This window comes from Pyrus communis, chromosome 15 (genome assembly GCF_963583255.1).
Source record: "Pyrus communis chromosome 15, drPyrComm1.1, whole genome shotgun sequence".
Lineage (NCBI taxonomy): Eukaryota > Viridiplantae > Streptophyta > Magnoliopsida > Rosales > Rosaceae > Pyrus > Pyrus communis.
The window spans coordinates 17,540,956-17,559,622 of NC_084817.1; the positions used below are offsets into that span (position 1 = coordinate 17,540,956).

At 38.7% G+C, this 18,667-nt stretch overlaps 3 protein-coding genes across 3 annotated transcripts; 2 read left to right on the forward strand and 1 right to left on the reverse strand.

Moving 5' to 3' along the window:
- The first annotated feature begins 2,825 nt into the window (after nt 1-2,825).
- Nucleotides 2,826-7,185, forward strand: LOC137718111 (auxin response factor 17-like). The gene is made up of 3 exons (XM_068457617.1): nt 2,826-3,995; nt 5,201-5,945; nt 6,732-7,185. Exons 1-2 carry the CDS (start codon nt 2,910-2,912, stop codon nt 5,906-5,908), a joined length of 1,794 nt encoding a protein of 597 aa, XP_068313718.1. The 5' UTR covers nt 2,826-2,909; the 3' UTR covers nt 5,909-5,945; nt 6,732-7,185.
- Nucleotides 7,186-7,558: 373 nt separating this feature from the next.
- LOC137718375 (uncharacterized) lies at nt 7,559-10,366 on the forward strand. Its single transcript, XM_068457912.1, has 3 exons — nt 7,559-7,965; nt 8,453-8,965; nt 10,017-10,366. The coding sequence occupies exons 1-3, from the start codon at nt 7,699-7,701 to the stop codon at nt 10,203-10,205; spliced, it is 969 nt and encodes a 322-aa protein (XP_068314013.1). The 5' UTR covers nt 7,559-7,698; the 3' UTR covers nt 10,206-10,366.
- A 1,003-nt stretch (nt 10,367-11,369) lies between these two features.
- Nucleotides 11,370-15,370, reverse strand: LOC137718486 (pentatricopeptide repeat-containing protein At1g19720-like). The gene is made up of 2 exons (XM_068458049.1): nt 12,236-15,370; nt 11,370-11,921 (listed from the first exon to the last, which is right to left on the reverse strand). The coding sequence occupies exon 1, from the start codon at nt 15,229-15,231 to the stop codon at nt 13,027-13,029; it is 2,205 nt and encodes a 734-aa protein (XP_068314150.1). The 5' UTR covers nt 15,232-15,370; the 3' UTR covers nt 11,370-11,921; nt 12,236-13,026.
- Between the last annotated feature and the right edge of the window lie 3,297 nt (nt 15,371-18,667).

Here is an 18,667-nt window from a genome sequence, read left to right on the forward strand (position 1 = left end):
TACTATTAGAAACGGTTACAATAAAAAAATTCAAAAATTTTGATTGAAAAAATGGATAAAAACTATGCAAAAATAAGAAATAATAAATGGCAAAAGAATGTATCCATAGTGTTAAAAATATTGGTACATTTCACATATAACAAAGTGGTACATTAATAAAGAAGAATGGGTACATTATAAATAAATTAGGGTACAGATAAAAGATTAAAAAAATTATGAGTACAAATGAATTTTTAAAAAATATAGGCGCTAAAAGAAATTAATACATGGGTACAAAATAAAACTAAAAAGAAAATACTACAAATTAAAAAAAAAATGTTGCAAATTAAAAGTGGGTACAAACTAAAAATATAACTGACACACCCCGACCGAGATCGGAGTGTGCTGGCCGTCACACGAAGACCCATCATGGGAAGTTGCTCGTGAGTTCCCAAAAACAAAACCGTGAGGGAATGGTAAGCCCAAAGCGGACAATATCGTGCTAAGGTGGTGGAGCGGGCCCGGGAAGTGATCCGTCCCGGGCCGGGATGTGACAATAAATATATGATACAAAGTTTAGGCATAAAACAGAAATATACCATATGTAATTTTTCTATCATTGATTAAATATACAATGTCAAGTGATGGTATATATATGGGTACAAACACAAATAAAACTTTAAAAAATATGGGCACAAAAAGAAACTAATATATGGGTACAAATTAAAAATGAAAAGAAAATTGGTACAAATTAAAAAGTATTTGCAAATTAAAAATAGGTACAAACTAAAAATAAAAATATATGATAAAAAATTTAGCCATAAATATAAATATACTAATTGTAACATTTTTAACACTAAAGGAATATATTTTAAAAATAAAAATATTTTATTATTCAAATAATTAATGATGTTATTAATACCCAAGGACCTTGATCAAAAATTGAAAATGAATAGGATTTTAATCAATGAAGTAACAAAAAGAAGGATGTGAATCTAATTTCTCATTTTCTTAATTTTTTGTGAAGTGCCACTAAACTTGGAATCCATCGATGCCATAATATCTATTGTCATTTGACATACAATATCCAATATAGCACCAAAATATCTACTAACAATGTGACTACAATGTTGAAATCTCACTTGTGGTAATCTATTTTTCACATCATGTCCCAAAATATTATATTTTAGTTGCATTCATTCTCATTGAACCTCTCATTCCATAATTAGTTTGAACCATTTCAAGCAAATTAATCTTAGCAGTTAGTAACAGCAAACTAATAATTTTTTTGTTTTTAGTACAACAACATATTTTACACTAAGGGGAAGGGGAGAGTTTGGTTAAACCACATAATGGACAATCTAATTTGGTATCGAATTCGCCATCTACGAAATTCGAACCTAAGACTGCTAACTTACAAGTAGAAAGGAATACCACCAGACCATACGGAAACAAACTAATAACTTTCAACACACAAAAATAGTGTATGGGAAATTATCCCATTAAACTAGAGTTGTGCAAGGCACCTACTTGGAATGTTTTGAATAGGTAATCCAACATATGGAAATACAATTATCCTTTCTTTTATTTTTCATTTATCCCAAACTTTCCCGAAATACAATTAACAAAAAAAAAAAAAAAAAAAAAAAAAAAGCAGAAAATAGAAGCCGTTCATTCATAACGAAAACAGATGGACAAATTTAAGGCATATTCGGATATTCCTTTATTAACGTATAACACGGAGTCGGGTATTAATCCCTGTAACCTAATTAAGAACAAACTTTACCATTGTTGGGACGGTAAATTCACAAAATTATCTCATTGGCCAATGGTAAAAAACACGTAACAAACACTGAGGAGAGTGAGAGACAACGTGGTAAAAAATATGTAACAAACAGGGGGCGGTTACGTTTTGGTGGGCTGGGCAACACTGTAATATCGCCAGGACCAGCAATTGGCAGTTTTTTTTTCTTCTAATTAATTGTAATTTTTTTATATTAAAAATGTAAAAGGGAAAAATAATAAAATTAACCACCCTAAAACGAGGAGATTCTTCAATTATCAACTTGAAAGTTAAAGGCTTATTTTAGGTATGCTTCGTGGAATTTTATTTTATTCTTACTTTGTTTATTGTAAATAAAAAATCATTACTTTATTCATTAAAACTTAAAATTCGTTTCATTTTAACTTGTGAACTTGCTTTTCTCATTGAAACTTATAAATCTCCTCCTAAAATATACGTGAAATCTAACATCCAATAAGACTATGTCACATGTGCAATAAATTGGATTATAAATCTCCATTATGCATTAATATTTAACAATAAGAAAATATTAAGTTTAAAAGAAATTGAAGAAATGTAAAAAAAAAATATATATGAAATACTCATGTAAGAAATTAACAGATCTAAGTCAATGTGGAGCAAATTTTGAGTTCATATAGATGACTTTCAAGTTTCAGGGGCAAAATAAAATCACAATCGAGTTCCAAAGGGTAAAGTGAAGTAAACTTTGAGTTTTATAGAGTAAAATAATTTTTGAATTATAAAGAACAAGGTAAAATTAAAAATTTAGTTACAAGAGTTAGCTAAAAATAAGCTAATGTTAAATTATTATTTTATCTTTTAAATTAAATTATTGTCTTTTAACATTTTAGTTAAAAATAATAACCTTTTCTATAAGTTCAAAATTTTAATATCGCCATCATTATTGCACTGCGCTTGGGTTTTGGTGGCGTGCCCGTTCTCCGACCCAAGCTTCCCCACCCCCCCACCCCCCCCCCCCCCCCCCCCCCCCCTCTCTGTCCTCGATCACTCTCTCTCTCTCTCTCTCTCTCTCTCTCTCCCCCCGTCCTGTCACACACTCTGAGGCAACGACCACCAAATCAGACACACTCCCTCTCTCTCTCATCCGTAGCTCCAAAAATCCAATATGCCTCCGCCCCATCAGCCTCACTCGAACTCTCACCGCCGTTCGATCGACCCCAAAATCTGGAGGGCCTGCGCCGGAAACTCCGTCCAAATCCCCTCCCTCCACTCTAGGGTTTACTACTTCCCCCAGGGACACCTTGAGCAATCCTCCTCCTCCAACTCCTCCTCCTCCGCCGCCCTCCTATCCCCTCTCCTCCTCACCAAGCCTCTCATTCTCTGCCGGATCTCCGCCCTCCACTTCCTCGCCGTCCCCACCACCGACGAGGTCTTCGCCAAGCTACTTCTCGTACCTATTCCCCAGGAGTTCCCCAACCTCGAGCAGCCGAACGGCGAGGAGTTCGACGCCGATGATGGCGGGGACTCGGAACGACAGGACGACAAAGTCGTTTCGTTCTCGAAGATACTGACGCCTTCGGATGCTAACAATGGGGGTGGATTCTCTGTTCCAAGGTTCTGTGCCGACTCTATATTCCCTCCGCTTAACTACCAGGCCGACCCGCCGGTCCAGATGCTTTCCGTCACCGACCTCCACGGTGTCGTTTGGGAATTCCGGCACATATACAGGGGGACTCCGAGACGGCACTTGCTTACCACCGGCTGGAGCAAGTTCGTCAACCACAAGATGCTCGTCGCTGGCGACTCTGTCGTTTTCATGAGGAACGGGAGAGGCGAGATGTTCATCGGCGTCCGCCACGCCGTTAGGTCCACTGCCAGCTCCGACTGCGCTAGGTTGAGCTCTCATATAGGAGGCGGAGTGACGTACTCGACGAGGCCGAATACAGAGGATCAGGACTGTTCTGGAAGGAAGGTAATGTCAGCGGAGGCGGTGGCCGAAGTGGCGGAAATGGCGGCGGAGGGGAGGCCGTTTGAGGTGGTGTATTATCCAAAAGCGGGGTGGTCGGACTTTGTGGTGAAGGCTGAGGTGGTGGAGAAGGCCTTGAAGGTGTTTTGGACAGCTGGGATGAGAGTGAAGTTGGCCATGGAGACGGAGGACTCGTCCCGGATGACTTGGTTTCAGGGCACTTTGTCAACGACCTCGGTGCCGGAAAATGGGCCTTGGCAGGGCTCACCCTGGCGCATGCTTCAGGTATTGGTTCTTGAGGTTTTAGTCTTACTTGATTTAAGTTTATTTCAGCTGTTATTATCTTCTAATTGATGCAAAATTAAGAAACTCATATATTTTACTGGAGCCAATTCGTTTCCGAAAACCGCATAAACCCTGGGATTTTCATAAAAGAGGGACCTGAGTGACTCGCCCTAATCAAAAAGCGGGAGAGGGGCGAAGAAACTCGATTGGTTACTAGGGACGAGCAAGGGCCAGGCTCCTCTTTGAATTAGGGAACTGGGAACATATCGTGGTAGTTTATATTTGTTGAAATGCATCAGGAAGCAGATATGCACATAATTTTGAAGAACCATTCAATATTTGATTTGGTTTTGACCTGATCGGATGGCCCTTACGCTAAGCAGACAGTTTTTGTTTTGTTTTAGTTTATCCCCGAAGATGCAACCATGGCGACATTCTAACATGGCTATGTTTGGCTGATATTTCTGTTGAATTATAGTCCTGTTCAATTACTGGCATTTATTGATGAGAATTTTTGCTTCTTTTAAATGGTGTATAACAGGATAGGCCAATTTATGTTGCGTTTTAGTTTTTGGAGTAGAAGTTGACAAGAAAGAGCAGTTGATAGTTCCGTAGAGGTGGACGTGTAATTAATTAATTTGTATTGTATGACACCGACTTGCCGGTAGAGTTATTTTGTTTTTGGTTCAAATATTTGATATCAATTAAGTTAAAATTCCTTAACTTATACATCTCTTACGGCAGAGAAAAAATGGAAAAATTAAAATAAGCTTTTGGTTGTCGCCAAACTTACTGTAAGAAAAGAAACACAACGTCAGAGTAATCTGAGTCGAGTTGTGGGATTTTCTTTCGAAAAGTTTGCCTGGTTTGAATCCCTACTTAGCGAGGGTTGTACCTGCCTATGGCTAGTTATCATAAGTTGTGTGATCTTTTCTTGTCCTTTTAAGTTTGCGGTTTAGCAAGGCACAATTTCTCTGTGTCACACCAAAATTGAGCAACCTGTTAGATCAGGCACGGAGGGACAGGGAGAGAGGGGTGTTATTATGAATATTAGTTTTAGATGCGGAAGTACATGCACAAATATTGTAATTTTCTACAATTGGTTACATTCTGAATAATTGTTCTTTTCTCTCTATTACTGACTGATGCTAAATTACATACTTCTTGATAAGCAATTCAAGTAATTAATTAGCTTTACATTATAGGTTACATGGGATGAACCTGAAGTTCTGCAGAACGCTAAGAGGGTGAGCCCGTGGGAAGTCGAATTTGTTGGATCAGCACCTTCAATTCATACTACCTTTTCCCCCACAAAGAGATTCAGAGCTCCTCTGAGTCATGGGCTGTTGACCAATGCAGAGGGAGAATTCTTTTTTCCTATGACGGGAGCAGCTAATTCAGCAATGGTGCCTTTTAGTGCATCCTTGTTGAACTATAACAATTTTCCTGCGGGCATGCAGGGAGCCAGGCAAGATACATTCTGTGTATCTAATCTATCCCACTTGTTAAGTGAAAACACTCCTCAGATGTGCACTTTCAATTCCATTGGCAAAAATGAGGGGCCAAAGTTGAAGAGGGTGTGTACTGAGTTGAACATTGGTAGTTCACAATCTGATGAATTGTCACCAGATAGCCAGAGTAGTGTGCAATCCTTTGGCATGGAACTTGATGGAAACCGGTCGCAGACAAAGGTTGGCAGAAGTTCGTTTCAGCTGTTTGGTAAGATCATTTATATGAACCAGCCTGGTGAAGGTTGTTTTGATGATGTTGGTTGCACCGAGGACAGTGGCAACAAAGGGTACAATGAAACTGAAGAAGGGCACAACCAACTGGATCTTTCTTTTACCAAACTTCTTGATAGGATTGATGTTCAATGTCAGAGAGCATCAGCTGTTGAAGCTTGTACTTTGTGAACTGCTGGTGGCTGCGGTGCCATATGTTGCTGTACAGGTAATCTCTTCTCACCGAATTCAATTGAGTTGTCAAGTATACAACATGTACCTTACGATCAATTTTGGATTGGACATGCTTAAGTCGTACGGTTGAGGGTTTTGCATCTTCATTCCTCTTCATTCCTTTGTTAGACTTGCACAAATCCTGTTTTGCCACTCCCTTCAACAACCTCATGTACCTGAGATATTCTTTATGTAGCTTTAAAGCTATTTACATCATTACACCATGCCGAACAATGTTCTTTCCATAGTTCAATTGCATTTCCCTGGGTTTAGGACAATGACATCGTTTTCATCAATTTCATCAACCATTTTATTAATTCAGAGATTTGCTGGTTTGTTAGATTTTCTTGAATCCAGTATACAGGATTGGAATTATGGTAAAATGTTTTGTTTTGAACTGCCTACATCTCTTTTTGCAACTGGAGGTACAATGTAGGATCTTTCCTGGCCTTGTCTTTTGTCCTATACATAGCTAGTAATGATATATTTCTTGTACTTTAAAGGATGATGAATCACATACAGGGAAGAAAAGAGGGACTGCTTTTTCGATCTCGGGTTATCACAACGATATGTAGACCCTGTAAATTAAGTATTATGTGCATCATGTGTATCCCTTGGCATTTGAATCTTCAGCCGCATTGAACTGTCAGTTAAGCTTCTCTGAAGAAACAAAATATTATCCGACTGAACTGGTTCGAGCATCTTGTTTTTGGTTCGTGCAACCTGAATTTCTTTACCGGTGAGCTTTGCCTAACACTCGTCGTTCTGTATCTATTTGCAGGCGCTCAAGGCCGGCAGGAAGCTGACTACTAGTCTTGAGTGTTGCAGTAGTGAAGTGTTTATTGTTGGTGTTTGTTTAGTTTGTTGTGTTGGACGGTTGAACGATCAGTGGACTTGGTTTCCTATGCTCCATCCAGACCAAGTTATTTGACGATGTTAATGCTAGAACGTGACATTATTATTGCTGTAGGAATTGGTGGCGCTCTTTGTTTCTTTGATGGGTTAATTTGATTGTTATTATTATTACTAGCATAAATTTGAGATGTTAAACTGACGTGCGTGATGCTTTCTTAAAAAAAAATAACAGCAGAATTTGTGTCTTGTAATTACTAAATTGCTCATAGGTTTTATTTCTGGCCAGTTTTAATTAGAGGGGTAGGAGGATAATTTCATTGAGTTTTGGTCGACAACTAGTTTAGATTATGTAATTCTTATGGTTTCTCATTGAATCCTATTCCGGATTTTGTGTTAAGAAGCGGTGACGAAAGGTTTACAGCATGAATACACCGTCATTATAGCATTCAGTGTCATTAAAGTTGGTCTCCTTAAACGTTGCCATGAATTCTTGATTTTTTAAATCAAATTTATGTCGTCTCTTGTAAAAAAATAAAAAATAAAAATGAAGACGTGTTGCAACTTACAATTGGGTGTCTAAAGATCTTTTTCGGATGTTGATAGAATCCCCTAGAAAGGTCATGGGTTCTTGAGCCCAAATGACAAAACAGTGATGGGTCCTGAAGCCCATATATCGTCCGGTTCTCTGCAAACCAAAAGAAACCAAAATTACAATTTCATCCCTGCCATTTACCACACACCATCGTCCTCGTTGTCTGGAGCCTGAACCAGGAGCGGCAGCTGCCTAAACAACAAGAAACATCGGCGCGGCGGCTTAAAGGCCTCGAGGGAAAGGTCGCCGCATCTCTATCTCACCGACCGTCTGTCTTAATTTTAATTTTGCTTAGTTTTTAATGGCGAATTCGTTGTTTCTCCCAAATCACACTTTGATAGCTCCGCCTCCTCGTCGCCTCTCCGCCTCCGTCTCCTCGAAACCCAACAAACCCCAACCCCCTCTTCTTCCTTGTCCTCCTCCTCCTCTAGGGTTTATCAACTTCTCTCTCACCTCCAACTCGTCCTCCTCCATTATTAATCCCAGCAGCGGCGGCACCAGCAGCAGCAGGAGGCGAGCCGCCTCTTCCTTCAAGTCTCGTCTCGCTCCTCAGGACTCGGTTCCCCCAGTAAGTACGCCCTCTTCATCCTCTCATTTCTAATTGGACTTTCTCAATCATTTTTTTTTAAATAAAAAGGGGGAAATTTGCTAAATTGTTTTCTGTTACTTGAGATTAATGGTCATGGATGCAGAGGATTTTCGTTCAAGTTTAAGTCGAGTATTTAGTTTGCTGCCATTTTATACCTGAGCATTATTGCATCGTCGTTGCTGGATGTTTTGGTCAAAATTGAAGCAGCGATTCTAGTTACTTTGTTTCCAGTCAAACTAAACAACCAAGCATTTCGCTTTCGTAGATTCTGATACACTTATTTTAATGAGCTTTACGCTCAGGCCGAATGCCGAATGCCGAATGCCTACTCTGAGATTCATGTTTCGAAATCTTCCTTGTTATGCTCTTTTGTCTTGCTTTGATCCTTTCTGTAGATGGTTATCTTCTTTGTTTTTTGTTTATAATTTATATTTTCGCTTATTTTTCTTTATATTTTTATGTCTAGACGAATTCCAGAAAGGAAAGTAGTAAGAGCAATGCAGGACCTTCTGGAAGCGGAGGAGATGAAGAGCAGTTGCCCTCCTTGAAAACCCTCCTTAAAGTTTACAAGGAAGCTATTTTTAACGGGGATGGAAAAACTGTATCCGAAGTTGAGGCTATTATACGAGTGATAGAAAATGAGAAGAAAGAGTTAGTCGAGAAAGTATCTTCTGCATCAGCAGAGATAACGTCTGGGAAGGAGAAATTGATCCGCTTGCAAGCAGATTTTGATAATTGTAGAAAAAGATTTGAGAAGGAGAGGCTGACCGTAAGGACGGACGCCCAAGGGGAAGTGATTGAGAGTCTTTTGCCCATGGTTGACAATTTTGAGAGAGCCAGGCAATACCTTAAACCCGAGACTGAAAAGGAAAAAAAGATTGATGCAAGTTACCAAGGTATATACAAGCAATTCGTTGAGATTATGAGGAGCTTGCATGTGGCTGTCGTTCCAACCGTGGGAAAGCCTTTCGATCCTTCGGTAAGTGAAGGCCTTTAAGATTTACTTCCTTCAACTTGTGCTCCAAAAATTAAATTATGCCTTTTTTGGTCAACTTAAATTCTTGTGCCTGTTTGCTTGTTGGCTTTTCATGCTTATTTTTTCTGCTCAACCAAATAAAGTGATCTTAGAATGCAACCTTGACTATGTGTACCTTTTGAAGGATTTAGTATGATATATTTTCTTGGGTGCAAATGATGAAAAAAAGTAACTCCGTTTTTGGAAGGGTTTTTGAGGTAGGATGCCGATAAGGGAATGATACGGAAAGGAATGGACGAAATTGTTTCCCCCTTTGCAAATTTTGTAATATTCTTTATGGTTATTAGACCCTTGCATTTCCTCTACCCTATCCCTTCTACCAATTGAAGAAGTTATCTTGCATTCTACCTTTTCCTACCCTCTTCCTTCCAAACATACTGTCCGTAGATTATTGTTTGTTTTACTGAGGTGTGAGACATTCTAGGAATAGAATTACAGTGTATATGGGTCAGTATAAATCAGGGACCTATGCATTCGAATCTTTTTACTCGGAAAAGATTGGGATAACCTTAATATGCACTAAGTCCCCAGTACATGCTCAAAGCATTTTGCGGTTTCCAGTCACCGTACCTCCACTATTGCCCAAGGGCTTATCTACAATCAAACTTCTAGTACCTTCAGTGAAAATTGGTCGTCTGTGTGTCTACTATATACATCTCCCTGCTCTGCCAAGCAGCATTTTCTTGAATTCTTTTAAAGCTATTTGTTATTGACGTTAAGGTTAAGATGTGGAAGATAGAAGAAATTCCTGGATACCAGTCAAGGGGTATGTAGAGTGATTATTTTCCCACTTCGCATACCATTCTTATGTGTTTTGCTTCTTATTGATTTAGGCTTCGATGGGTCGAAATTTTCTTTGGTATGTATAGTAGATATTTTTTTGGCTCTTGAACCTCGGCGATGACTGATGAAAATCTTTTTCTTCCTACCACTAGTTGATCTGCACCTCCATAAACTTTCCCATGCCTTACAAGTTTTCAACTTTCTATTACAGTTGCATGAAGCTATTGCACGCGAAGAATCTCAAGAGTTAAAGGAAGGGATTATAATCCAAGAAATCCGCCGCGGGTTTTTACTCGGAGGTCGGCTTCTGAGACCAGCTACGGTTAAAGTCTCATCAGGGCCCGGCAGTAAGAAATCCCCAGTCGCCACTGAGAAAACAACTGCAGGAGTGGAGAAATGATAAGCTTTCTCACGGTAGCTGAATTCGAAGATAAGATACATCTGCTTTCATCAGCCAATCCGGCACTTCCAAGGTATATTAGTTAAAATTAAATTGTCACATTCGCATTGTGTATGTGGTACATAATTTTCTTGAGGGGATATATAAATTTGTTAAACTTCGTTATTTGTTGGAAGAGATCCCAAGTGTGAATCGCCGGTCATGAATCTAATAAAAAGGTCCCAATGCTGACTGGTATTACACTGACGGGGCCATTTGGAATTGTTTGGTAGAAAGAAGGCTCATTAACATAACAAACGCCCAAGTTTTCTCATAAAACCCGTCCTAACCTTTTTAATTTCAATATTACAAGTACTGAAATATCTATTAGCATTATAAGTTAGCGGTATTTATCTTTACTTGTAAGTGAAATATCTCATGTTCGGCTAAATCTCCCATTTAAACGAAATATGATTAAATAAAAAAAACGTCTTTGAGTATGAGGTCGAGTTTGGGGTTCTTATTCGTGTGGAGTCATAAGTTTTCAACTCAACGACTATAGTCCAAGAGATTCGAATTGGGGATCTCCTTCAACAAAATGGAGTCTAAATGCCATGAGACAAATCCGTCATTGATAAAAACAAATTCAATGATTATCGTCCATGAGATCTAAATTCAAAATCTCCTTCAATAAATGGAGTCCAAATGTCACGAGACTAATGTGTGACTGATAATACCTGAAGGCCTCCTTTGATACAGAGGATTAAATGAAGAAATGAAAAAAATTAATGAACTCATTATGAAATATCATTCATTCCAATCTCCCGAAAAAGTATAACTAGAAGGAAGAAGTTTTCTTCATGTCTAATCCCCTTATGTTCTTCTACAATAGCAACAACAAAGTCTTATCCCATTAGGTTGGGTCGGCTATATGAATCCTAGAACGACACTGCGTTTGGTCTTGTGCCATGTCTTCTGTTAAACCAAGTAGTCCAAGTCTGTTCTTAGGATCTCTTTCTAAGTTTTCCTAAGTCTTCTGCTACCCCTTCGACCTGAGCCCCTGTCTCATAATCATATCTTCTAACCGGCATGTCTGTAGGTCTCCCTTCTATTCTTCTAAATATGAAAATCATTCTCCTCTACCTCCAATTCAATCCCAGAGAGACGAAACTAACTATTGCATGGTACGCATGGACAAAGCTTATGACTTGGCAAACAAGTTCTCTAAGGGATATTCTTTGCTTCAATGAATGGAGATACCAACTGGCCAAGTGGAAAGGACTCAAACTTCTTGCACATTTATTCCGTTCACTTTTAAATACCAATTAATGATATGAATGACAGTATGTATACATATACAATGTCCAAACGTCCTCCTCCCTCCTATCTAAGGCTGCACAACAAGTGGTTTTGAGACTTCAAATTTGAATAGTGGGTAGCATGAAAGTCTGGTTACGTATATTTCTGCCTTCGCTTTTCTTTTCGGGGCAATGAAGCCCGTGTTCCTTGCTCGTTCTCAAATAACGGTAGCTGACAACAATAGAGTGCTAAACAAGTGTTGAAGGCTAGCACTGAAAGATGGGTTGGAACGTACTTTGAGTCCAAGCGAAGGAGCCCTGGCGGATTTGATCCACGACATTACTAGTTCTTGGCCATACTCTTCGGAGCTTCTGATCAGCTGAATGCAAATAGTACTGGGCTGTAAGACATAATGTATATAGTCCCCGGAAGCACAACCTGCAACAGGTGTGCAACTTATGTTCGGTGAGTAATATAATTCTTGTAATATGTGTTGTGTGTTCATGTGCACCATGATTAGTTAATGAAGTTTCGATGTGATTTTGAGAAGCAAAATTGTTTAGTTAGTTCACTTAGAACATGGTTTCATAAACATTGATCAGAGCATCAGCCTGTAAAGGGATAAGGTCACCCCTTGATCTTATAAAACACAATTAATATTAACAATGTCATCGGCTTCGTTTATTTAATATGCTAAAATACACCCAAAACATAAGCAGAATAAACGAATAAACATTAACAAGGCAAACTACCTTCTCTGTGTTCTTGCTTCTTGCGGGATACGAACACCTGGAAGAATGTCACGCCGAGAGTCTCCTCGAGTGGAAATCTGCACTGATCTTACAAATATCTTCTTAAGAGCAAACTTGGAAGGTCACATATCCGCAACAACTTAGGAATAGAAAGAGCCAAAACCTCTTTAACAAGGAAGATAACTCTGTTGCTTTTGCAGCTTCCAACTGGTAAGCTCTACGGCATGACCAATGCAGGAACCAACTTTCTAAACTTATATTTTCTGGATGCTTGTGATACATGCTGCACAAGCATTCTCCCTCGATCAAACAACATCGAAGTTCAATCCAAATTTTCTTGTTTCCCCAAATGTTTTTCGTAAGCTCTTTTGACTCCAGCACAGATGTCACCATAGGAAGTAGCTTCCAAAACTTACAACTTGGTTCTACTTTGTGACTATACATTCGGGCATCTATGTATCCCGTCCTTCATGTGGTGATAGGAGCATAAAGATCCCCCTCTCATCAATCTTATGCAACTTTGTTCGATCTCTGGCAGTCAATAAATATTAAATTCTTAGACACGTCGATTGAAGGATTAGCATCTGAAAACTTTTTCATCTGTTCATTTTTGTTCTCCAAAACATGATTACGGAGAAATCAAAACTGGCACTACCGAAATAATTAGCCATCCATGTGCCTGAAGGAGAAACTCAAAAAAGCACAAAGTTCGTTCTTCAATGATTTTGTGACATTTTCATCCTTCTTCTGCTACGCTATCATGATCACAAGCTCAACGAGTAAAGTAAAGGTTATACCTCAGGCTCAACCCCGAGTAACTGCATCTTCCGAAATAAGGCAATGGCCTTATTGGCCGTTCCGTTAGTTAAATTAGCAGAAAGCATGGAGTTCCATACAGAAACATCCCCTTTAACTTCAAAGTCAAAGACTGATTTAGCATCCTTGATACTACCGCACTTAGCATACATGCCTACTAAGGCACTCGCAAGGCTAAAATTAGACTGATCGAGATGACTCTTTATGATATGTCCATGTAATTCTCTTCCAAACCTGAGAGCTTCCAAATCACCACAAGTGAGAAGAAGTGTCATAAGCGTAACAGAGCTTGGTCCAAGACCTTCTTCCAGCATTTCACCGAAAAGTTCAAGAGCTCGGTCCAGCTGCTTGTTGTTGACATGGCCTGCAATCAAAGCGTTCCAACAGATTGTGTTTTTATCATCAGTTCTCCTAAATACTTTTGCTGCTGAGGCAATATCATGACATTTTGAATACATGTCGATCAATGCACTTGAGATATAGATATTAGGCTCGACGCTAGTCTTCAACGTGTATCCATGGATTTCCTTCCCCTGGCATAGTAGATTAAGATCAGCACATGCTGCAAGAGCACCGGCAATGGTAATGGAGTTTGGTTGAACTGACTTATGGAGCACATCATTACCAAAGTAACCACTCGATGGGGATTGCATGGTCTGGAACACTTTCAAAGCTTCAAAACTAAGCCCAAATTGTTGAAATCCGGAAATTAAAACGTTGAACGAAATAATATTTGGCTTCAAATCCATTCGGACCATCTCATAAAGCAACTCATATGCCTCATTGATTTGCCCATTTCTTGCGTGGCCAGCCAATATTGTGTTATAAGATACCACATCAGGTTTTATGCCATGACTATGCATTACTCTAAGAAGTTCTATTCCCTTATTTGCTTCTCCTGCATTTACATATGCTGCAACCATCTCATTCCACATAGAAATGCTTTTGCTCTCGGCTTTGGAAAAAATCCTCTCTGCGTAATCATTCATCCCACATTTTGAATACATATCAATTAACGAACCTTCCACGTAAACGTTCTCACACAGCTGACGCTTCAGAGCAAATCCATGAACAGCCCTGCCTAAGTTTAAATCTTTCAGGCCTGCACAAGATGGTAATATGCTTGCAATTGTAACAGAGTTTGGATCCTCAGGGAAACATAACATATTATTGAATGCATCCAAGGCATCCACAAAAAAGCTATTCTGAACACAACCGGAAATGATTCCGTTCCAAGTACTAACCCTAGGCTTCAACCCTTCTTCCTGCATCGCTTCCAAATACTGAAGAGCTAAATCAGTCTCTCCATTCCACGCAAACCCTGATACAAGCGCATTCCAAGAGATCAAATCCGGTTGGACACCATTCACCTGCATGGACTTGAAAACCTCCATTGCCTCTTCAAAAAGACCTTCATTCATGAAAGCAGAAACAAGGGTAGTCCATGAAACTACATCTGTTTCCCTCATTGCATCAAACACAGTCATTGCAAATCCAAAGTCCCCACAATTGGCATAAAAATCAATAAGCGCATTCCCCACGAAAACATCGGAATCAAAAGCATTCCTTATCACAAGCCCATGAATCATTTTACCAGTCCTCAACATCCGCACCTGAGCACACGCTTTCAGAACCGTAGGCACAACGTATTTATCCGGCATCATGCCCTCATCAATCATCAACTCAAACACCAAAAACAAATCTTCCCACTGCTCTGACCGACAATATGCGCTTATCAACGCCCCATAAGTGGGTACAGTTCTCTGGGGAATATCGTTGAACATCTTACGTGCATGGTCCAAAAACCCATCACTCTTCGAGCAAAGCATAGCAAGCTTGTTTCTTACCCAACCATTAGCCTCAAAAGCTTCCAACTTCAGAGCTCGGGCATGAATTTGTCTACAGTCAGACAAAGGGTTGCTCTTCAGTAATGAAAGGAAACGACCAGTTTCAGAACTGGGTTGGGCAGCTATTGGATTGTTGCTGATTTTGGCGGAAAGGGAGATATGGGTTTGTTGGTTTGCTGGGTTTGATAGTGTGGCGGTGGTGGAAACGCCGGTTGTGGCCGTGGAAGCTTGAAATTTGAACTTGGGTTTGTGGGAATTGCTGGGTTTTTGTGAGAGGGAGGATTGGGCGAGTAGGGGATTACTGGGGAGCAAACAAGTCCAAAGAGTTACCATTTCCAAAACGAAAGAAATGGATAATGAAAGGACAACTCCGCCAAGTAAGAAGAAGAGCAAAGGGATGAGGAGGACGAGGACTCAGCAACCGAGCTCTAGGGCGGCGCGCGAAGAGACAGAAAGAAGAGGCGGAGAAATGGAAAATATTCAGAGGTATCTGTCGAAATGTCCCCAAACTTGTCGCCCACTGCTAATTTAGCATCCGTTTTACCATCAGATGCTAATTCAAAAAAGGCAAAAAATATTTGGACCAAAATGACGATACTGCCCTCTGAACTAACGGATACATGGATGAAATGTGTGAGATTCAACGGAAGATGGAAATTTGACTATAAATAAAAGTTTAGTAAAGTAATTGGCTGAAATTAAATTCAAAGAGTAAATTGGCAGTACTAGGCTACAAGTTTACGAGAGATTTCGGCAAATAGGCTAATTATGTAATGGGCTTGTTTTTCTCTTCTACTTTTTAGTAAAAAATTTAATATCAATTTTACGCTCTTGTAAATCGACATCTAAGACCAAAACTTATTCTGTATGGTAACATGGTTTTGCAGAAGACCGCTATTTTTGGGGCTGTAGCTCGTTGTCTGTATCGCTCTTCCTACTAACCAAGGCTTTCTCCTCCGAATTTCCGAAGAGAAAAGGTTGGTTGGCGGTGGAAAGGGGTTGCCGTCGAGTTGGGTTGGGTGGGCATAGATCATCGGAGCCATTCCAGTATCTTTTGCAGCCTCCCATGTCTAAATTTTTTCAATTTTTTAGATCGAATTCCTTGAACCATCTCTAAAGGATATGCCAAAAAGTGTCAAATACGTTTTATCTGATGTGGACTCGACGCCTCCCATCCAGGCGTTTGTTTTGACAGCAACGTCAAATCCTTTCCATTTGCATTATTTAATAAATGCCTTTCAGAATCCACCAATCACATGATGTACCCAGACCAATTTACACAATTTTTTCTTTACAAATTTTACAACAGTAGGACCCAAAATATATAATTAAAAAATAATTTTACTCATCCTTTGGAAAAATGAAAACTTAGCATCTAACTTCAAAGTGCCATTTCTCAATTGAAATTAGACGACCCAAATTCAACATCTCTATTGGAAATACTCTTATGCGAGCAAAACTTAATTTTGCATATTGGTGATAAGTACACAGTATTGAACAATATCATCAACATATAGACAACATATCCCAAATATATTGATAATTATAACAACTCATATTAACCATCTATTAGTATTATAGACAAAATTGCGAGCTAGCATACAAAATTGTGAGCGTATAAACGATATACTCATGTTATCTACACTATGCATCAAATATCCGTGATATCTACACCGTATCAATAAGGTATCTACGTAGGGTTTTTTAGACATTTCACCCTTTCAATAATATGCCATTTGTGCAGTTCATGTCAATATTAGCGTTTTTAATCTTTCTATAACATCTAACTCCCCAAATATATTTGCCATCCTTTTTTTGACTTCATGAAACTATTGGATTTGGACACCACTAAAATTGAAAGGAAATATTGATAATTCTTGATAATTTAGGTGTGAGACCACTAAAATTACATTCAACCAAACTATATCATCTTAAGGTTAACTGCTCACTTGGAAACCTACTCAGAAATTACATTGCAATTAACAAACTTGTTGCATCACAGAATGAAGAAATCAAATAAATCTATATACAAGCAACATAATCTCGTGGCGTTCAAGGACCTGAATTTCCAATGCCAATTTGTTTTGTTGCATCAAACAAGCAAAATTTGGTGTCCGCGGTCCCTCACCCTTCAAACACACATGAAACTACCAAGTCTACTATGATCGGATCCCGTGATTAGATTTCTTGAGTCAGATATCACTATTTATCGCAAGAAGCATTTCAACGACATTGTATTTAAAGTACGACGAAATAGGATTTTTAACACGTCATTGTACAATCCCTTGTACATACATTTATCAAAGATAATTAATATATGAAGCTGCCTAACAGATGTTTCCTAAAGAACCATCTTTTCTATATTTGGAAAGAATCCCAAATGTTCTTGATTTGTAGGCAAAACAAAAAAACATATGACTAGTTTGCAAAAACATATGATTAGTTAGCAACAACCAAGGTTCTAAAAAACGTTAGGCGTTAGTCGGGTGGCAGGCAATGGCCTAAGTGGGCACCTAGGCAGCTAGGTGGGGCCTAGGTGGATTTATGTAAATTTATTATATATCTTGTAAATAAGTGCCTATTTACACTTAGTACATCCATCCAACAAAAAAACCTATACTTGTATGGATAATAGAAGAATGATAAAATGCAAAAATAGAAGTAGAAGAATACACGAAGTACATCCATCCAACAAGTTCAATATTTAAAAAACAGTAAGTATATAATCATAATGAAGAGTATTCTTGAATGATATACTAAATTCTTCTTGTTCATGATCCTTGCATTGGATTGGACATAGACTAAACTATTTAACATTGTTATATCTAGTTTATTTTATTTTATTTTATTTTTTGTATGTATCCCTTCAAATGTTCTCCAATTCATTTCACAATTAGATGAACTTGTAGTCAATCCATCATTTGCTAATTAGGTACACCATTTCCATAAGTATACCACCATGAAACTAAAAAATAAAAAAGCACACAACTAATTAAAAAAAATCAAATCCGCCTAGGACTTCCTAAGACCGCCTAGGTGCCGCCTAACCGGCCACCTAGGACCGCCTAGGTGGCCGCCTAGCTCCAGATCAATTTTTGAAAACGATTTGCCTTAAATCGGGGCGGGTCGTCACCGCCTAGGCCGATTTTTAGAATACTAGCAACAACATATGACTGTTAGCAAGTTAAACTGCTGCAAAACACAGATTATATTCAAATCCTTGAATTAAATATGAAATTACTAGCAGAAGAAACTCAATGGACCCAAATACTCAATTCTAGACTTGCAGAAGTAGAAATTAAAAAAAAAAAAAAAAAAAAAAAATATATATATATATATATATATATATATATATATAAAGAGCTTGAAAATGAAAATAAGAACTTACTATTTAGAAGTTGAATTGTGGGCTTCAATGGTGTTGTGAATTTTAGAAATACGACAAGTTTGGGGTTTGGGATGGACTGGCTTCTTTTTTATCCCGAAAATCTCTTGAACCAAAGGAACATGTGTAACAACCCATCCTGAATAATTTTACGGATTTTAGAATGGAGGGGTATTTTGGTAATTTCATTGGGATTGGGATAGATATTTTAAATTGTTGCTTTTGGGGTCTTAATTTGTGTGCTTGGTGGGGCCCACTAGTTTTAGTTTGTCTCCCCCCAACCCAACCTCTTTTCCTTTCTTTATGTTCCATTTTTGTCTCTCTCCCTCTCAGACCTCTTTCCTTCAATTCTCTCGTCCTCTCTTCTTTATAACGCAGAGAAAG